The sequence below is a fragment of the Lactuca sativa genome, chromosome 1 (genome assembly GCF_002870075.4).
Source record: "Lactuca sativa cultivar Salinas chromosome 1, Lsat_Salinas_v11, whole genome shotgun sequence".
NCBI classification, from domain to species: Eukaryota; Viridiplantae; Streptophyta; class Magnoliopsida; order Asterales; family Asteraceae; genus Lactuca; species Lactuca sativa.
This window is the reverse complement of record NC_056623.2, coordinates 39,625,173-39,630,195: the sequence shown is the minus strand read 5'-3', so window position 1 is coordinate 39,630,195 and position 5,023 is coordinate 39,625,173. Positions and strand designations below refer to the sequence as shown.

Here is a 5,023-nt window from a genome sequence, read left to right as displayed (position 1 = left end):
GCATCCATCAATAATCAACACTATTCTTCAATTACAAAAAGAAAAACACAATTAGTTGCTCAAAACACCAAATTCAACAATAATATAAGAATCTCATAAGAATTAGAGTGTATGAAAGCACAACTGAGCCTCAACCAAAGGATAAGGGGACTGACCGATTGTTACCATTGATGACCCTCGAGCATAAGATTATGCTTGCGAGTCCATCATACTCCAAATTTAAAATCCACAAGGCTTTCACAAGATATTATAACATAACTATTTCTAATGGTGTAACAGTAATCATGTTAAAGAACTTGTACAATGAATATCATGTATTTTAAATATGAAACGTGTCAGTGATTTAGTGTCATTAATATTTTAGTGTAGTCAAGATTCAATTCGAGACATGTGGAATACCTTTTGGTTATGTTCCGAGACAGCATGTGCAAAGTGCACACCCAAATATAAGGACTCTAGAGCGTAGGGGTCTAGGGGAACAGGACTCTAGAGCGTAGGGGTCTAGGGGCAATTCCCCTGGTGGTGTTCCAATGGGCATCTCTCCTAGCGGGGTCCAAGCTCCAAGGGGCAAATTCCCGTTAATCCATAAGGGAAAAATGCGAGAGCCAGATTTTCTAGCACACAACGCAACATTTACATCCATTATAAAAGGGGAGTATTTTCCTTCATTGCAGTCGTTACCCTTGTATATAAGAGGAATATGAACGTTGCAGACAATAGAACATCTAGAGAATAACTGCATCTTCTCTCTGCACTTTATCTCTAGAAAACACATTTAATTGTAAAGTATTTATGTGTTTTATAAATTGAAATAAACATGTATTCCATTTTGATTTGTTCGTGGATTATCGCAAATCGGATTTCATGATACCCAAGGTAATTGAGTCGAAATCATAGATTTTGAAAAGTATTTCTCATACACGATCCGTGAATTATCCAAGTGATTATGTCGATATTCGAAACCCAAAATCTAACAAAATGTATAATAGACAAGCTAGAAATATTTTCATCTGTTATAAGTAAATACATCTCCGATCAATCGGAAAAAACAAGACCAGAACACGGACTTTAAAGATAAAATCCCGACACACTTGTTTATATGTGACCAAAAAATATAAGACCAAATATAAAAGGGTTAAAAGATTTCTACACTATAATCCTTTCCTCTATTACCTTTCCTGAAATATCAAACAAACCATACAAACAAAAGTCTTTTTTCTCTACTTACATTTGCCCTAGGCCTACCCATCAACAGTTAGAACTTATTTTTTCTATTGTTGACGTCATCATATACTCTCACTCTGCAGTTATTCTATTCCGTAGCTACTTTACTCATCTTCACCAGCCGGAATATTCAAATCCGGAAGCACAAACTCATCACCTTCACCTTGTTGTTGCAATTGCATATCCATCTGTAACATCACAATGGAATGTAATCAGCGATTCCATTCCCCATACCAAACCGATCCTTTAATTTATATGCATTTCAATGGGTGTTTGATATTTACCTTCATTTTCTTGAGGCTCTCGTTTTCGTTTCTTTGTTTCTCAATTGTAGCTTGCAGGGTTGCTAGTTGCTGCATTAAAAAGAAATATAAAAATTAGCTTAAATAATCGATGGTGAATGGGTTACAAGGTAGTAGCTACGAGATGAATTTATCGTACTCTCTTTAGTTGCTTTCTTTCTTTTAATAATAACGACTCGTCCTCTTTAAGTTCAGCCAATGTCTACAAACATCAGAAAAAAAAAAAAAAAGATAAAACGAGATAAGAACTCCATTGATGAGACACAGGGGATCATGAGGTGCATTGTAGAAGAAAGAATTACCTTCTTTTTTCTTGGCCTCTTGGTAGGGGTTGTTTCATTTGGTCTTGCAACCTGAAAAAAATAACGAAAACAAAAGGTTTAGAAAATAAAGTGGGACCCACAATAATCTTTTATCTTTGATTTTTACGAAATAAAGAGGATAGGGGTATGCCCCTACAATATGCAAACAGTTGTCTTATTTGAAAGGCAATATGTTTGTCTTGTAACACGTAGAAACCAATGCGTAGCTTAGGATTAAAGTCAAAGACACTCCCAAGTTCCAACAAAAAAGTGCATTTTAGAATTTAAAAGAATTTGGAGACTGCTTTTTTTCTCATAATTTAACCCCTTCGATATTTATTAAAAATAAACAAGAATCTTTCTTTTTCAATCTTTACTAAAATAAAGTACTAAGAACGTGATATCTGTCTTTCTCTTAAAATTTTGAAATAAGAATCCTTTGGGGAATAATAAAATCACGAATTTGAACCTGAATCAAGCCATTTAACATTACTCCGAAAGGAAGTGTAAACATTTCAGTTTGTCTTTTCTAGAGCAAAAACTGGCAAATACTTTAACATTACTCCCATTTATGCATCACATTTTCTAAACGATTAATGTAACAAACTTACCATTTTAACCATATTAAATATACAAAAATTTACCTTATTTTACCATTTTACGTAACATTTTATATTACATAGAAAAGTTAAGATATCTTGTTTAAAAAAAAAAAAAAAAAACTAGAACTTCTTTTAATTAGCCACTGTTATAAAAGAAACTTTATAATATAAACACACAATATTTCCAAGATAAAATATCATGTGATGAAAGAAATCTTGCTTTTAAAGATTGGGTAAAAGCTGAAAGCACATAACTCATCATTCATCAACAACAAAAGCAAAATTTAATTCGTGATAACTATTTTTATCAATTACTATATTATTTCATAAAAGAAAAAGAAAGAAATAATTTGACTGTATATAAATGGTTTGTATTTTTATTAAAGGAAAAGAAAAAAAAATAAAGAAATCTTGTGATGCACGAACCATTTATGATTTATTTCACAAGGATTCTAAATTCTCTAATGGGCTGGGACCAAACCAATCTGATGTTTATAAAAGGATAAGGGCTAAGGTAACCTACCACTATAAAATTAATTAAATAACAGACACAATCCACACCCTTAAAAGTGTAGAAACAACATCCTCGCTTTTGACTTTTTCAACTATCACATGGAATTCCTTTTATGACTAATAGAAATGAACAAGGAGATACGTTTGCACACAAGTCCCAACACCGCGACACACTGGATTACAACCCTTCTTCTTCTTCCACACACCCAATAAAGTGCACAACTACTCGCACCAAACACTCCCACACACACACACCCTTAAACTTGCCACGAAAACACGCCATCGACAGAACTCGGATATACCCACAAGTGGAATGACGAAAAAGCCCCTAAGTGTTGTTTTGCGGTTTTGGTCGAGTGGCCCTCGTCTTTTTCAACCAAATCTAGATGGGTATTGACTTTGACGGAGGGTGTACACGAGTCATGAGTTTGTGAACTACCAAAAACGTATGAATTGACTAAACTATCCTTTGGGAGGAACTAGGAAGGGTAATTTCGTAAGAGTGTGGGAGAAAAACGTGGAAAGTCGTTCGATTTCTGACTCTATGCGTCGAAGGGAAGTCACCTGCTTCTCCTTTGGAACAGTATTTATTTATCATTTAATATATAATTAATTACTCATGGGGTGTATTAAAAAGGTGGAAAAAGGGTAGAAAAGTATCATGAGGGGCAATTCGGTCAACGGTAGAAAATGGTGGAATCTGACGGCATCGGAAGTATACATAATATACACAACCGATGAGATCTGAGTTCAGTGGTTCTGCATGGGACGAGGGTAGAATGGTAATTCAACAAACTGAAAAACCGGTAAAGTGGGGTGTTCGATCTGACAAAAATCCTAAACCGGTGACCTGTAAATCAGGCGACCTACAAGGGGTATTATGGGGAATACTGATTAATAACCGTACCGAGAAACACGAGAAACGAATGAGAAGAGCCACGCGCCACCGTCTAAAACCAGCTGAACGACCGAAAACAAACCATACACACCACCACGATAACACAACAACGTATAGACGTAAAAGAGTTGTGCAACGTACAAACCTTAGATCTCGAAATATCGGAGCGGTTTTGAATTGGTTTGCTGGACTCCTCGATACCGCCGCCGCCGCTGATGGAAGTGGCACCGCTCCAGGACAACGGAGTGGTAGGGCTAGCTCTAGCGGCAGGAGATTTCTTAACGGCGGCAGGTGCCACCACAACCTGTGGTCTGGAACGGCGCTGACGGATGCTCCAACCAAGTGGAGGCGACTTGTGGTGCGACGCCGACGCCGGTTGACGGAGTGTGAATAGAACCCGAACCACCAAGTCCGTGTCATCCATGGCCGCTGTCACCCAGTTATCATCACTCATGTTATCGATTGCGAGATTGGAAGAGAGAGAGAAAGAGAAAGGATGAGAATGGTGCTGGTGGCAGAGAGAAAGTAGGGAAAATAATAATGGGGGTTAGGGGTGGGCTTTATATGTATTTATTATGTGTGTATGTGTGTATGTGTGTGTGTTTTGAAGAAAGAGTACATATGGTATTTGATGGTGTAGGAACGAATGGGTGGAGCTTGGTGTGATGAGGGAGAGGTGGGTCCCACTTGTAGTTGAGACGTGGAACTGACCGCCCTCTTGCCCTTTTTCTTCATTTTTTCGTCTGCGCGTTTTATGCACAAATGGAAAGTTCAGGGTGTTAACTTGTAAATTTACCAAATTGGCATTACCTACAAATTTGGAAACTATCCAAGTTTTAGGTTTGAAAGAAAATACTATACGATGATTTGAGTTTGTTTTATTGTAATTTGTATAGAGAAATCGTAATTTGGGTTACGTAAAAGGGTAATTGGGCTGCCAAAATGGGTTTCAAAAAGGCCATAGTGCTCCTTCTATTTAAGGTAAAGAAAAAAAATTATTACTCATCTAACATCTTTGTATTAGATGTTAAAATAAGGTTGAAGACAACAATAATAGAAGGAATATAGTAAGTTTTTAAGTTTGTTACATTTGTATACTTTTATAATTATGCTAAATTTCATTTTTTTTTCGGTATTAAAATATTTCTATTTGTCAAATGGGATTCTCGCATGATATTACAC

The 5,023-nt window shown here is 36.3% G+C and overlaps 1 protein-coding gene across 1 annotated transcript; it reads right to left on the bottom strand.

The window, feature by feature from the left end:
• Positions 1–983: 983 nt before the first annotated feature.
• LOC111910106 (uncharacterized) lies at positions 984–4,435 on the bottom strand. Its single transcript, XM_023905897.3, has 5 exons — positions 3,987–4,435; positions 1,829–1,879; positions 1,666–1,728; positions 1,509–1,577; positions 984–1,412 (listed from the first exon to the last, which is right to left on the bottom strand). The coding sequence occupies exons 1-5, from the start codon at positions 4,293–4,295 to the stop codon at positions 1,329–1,331; spliced, it is 576 nt and encodes a 191-aa protein (XP_023761665.1). The 5' UTR covers positions 4,296–4,435; the 3' UTR covers positions 984–1,328.
• Positions 4,436–5,023: the final 588 nt, after the last annotated feature.

Coding starts and splice junctions, on each gene's coding strand:
- LOC111910106 (XM_023905897.3), bottom strand. CDS start 4,295: ATGAGTGATGATAACTGGGTGACAGCGGCCATGGATGACACGGACTTG. Junction 1,729..1,828: donor AGAGGCCAAGAAAAAAGAAG/GTAATTCTTTCT, acceptor TGATGTTTGTAG/ACATTGGCTGAACTTAAAGA. Junction 1,413..1,508: donor AGAGCCTCAAGAAAATGAAG/GTAAATATCAAA, acceptor GTGATGTTACAG/ATGGATATGCAATTGCAACA.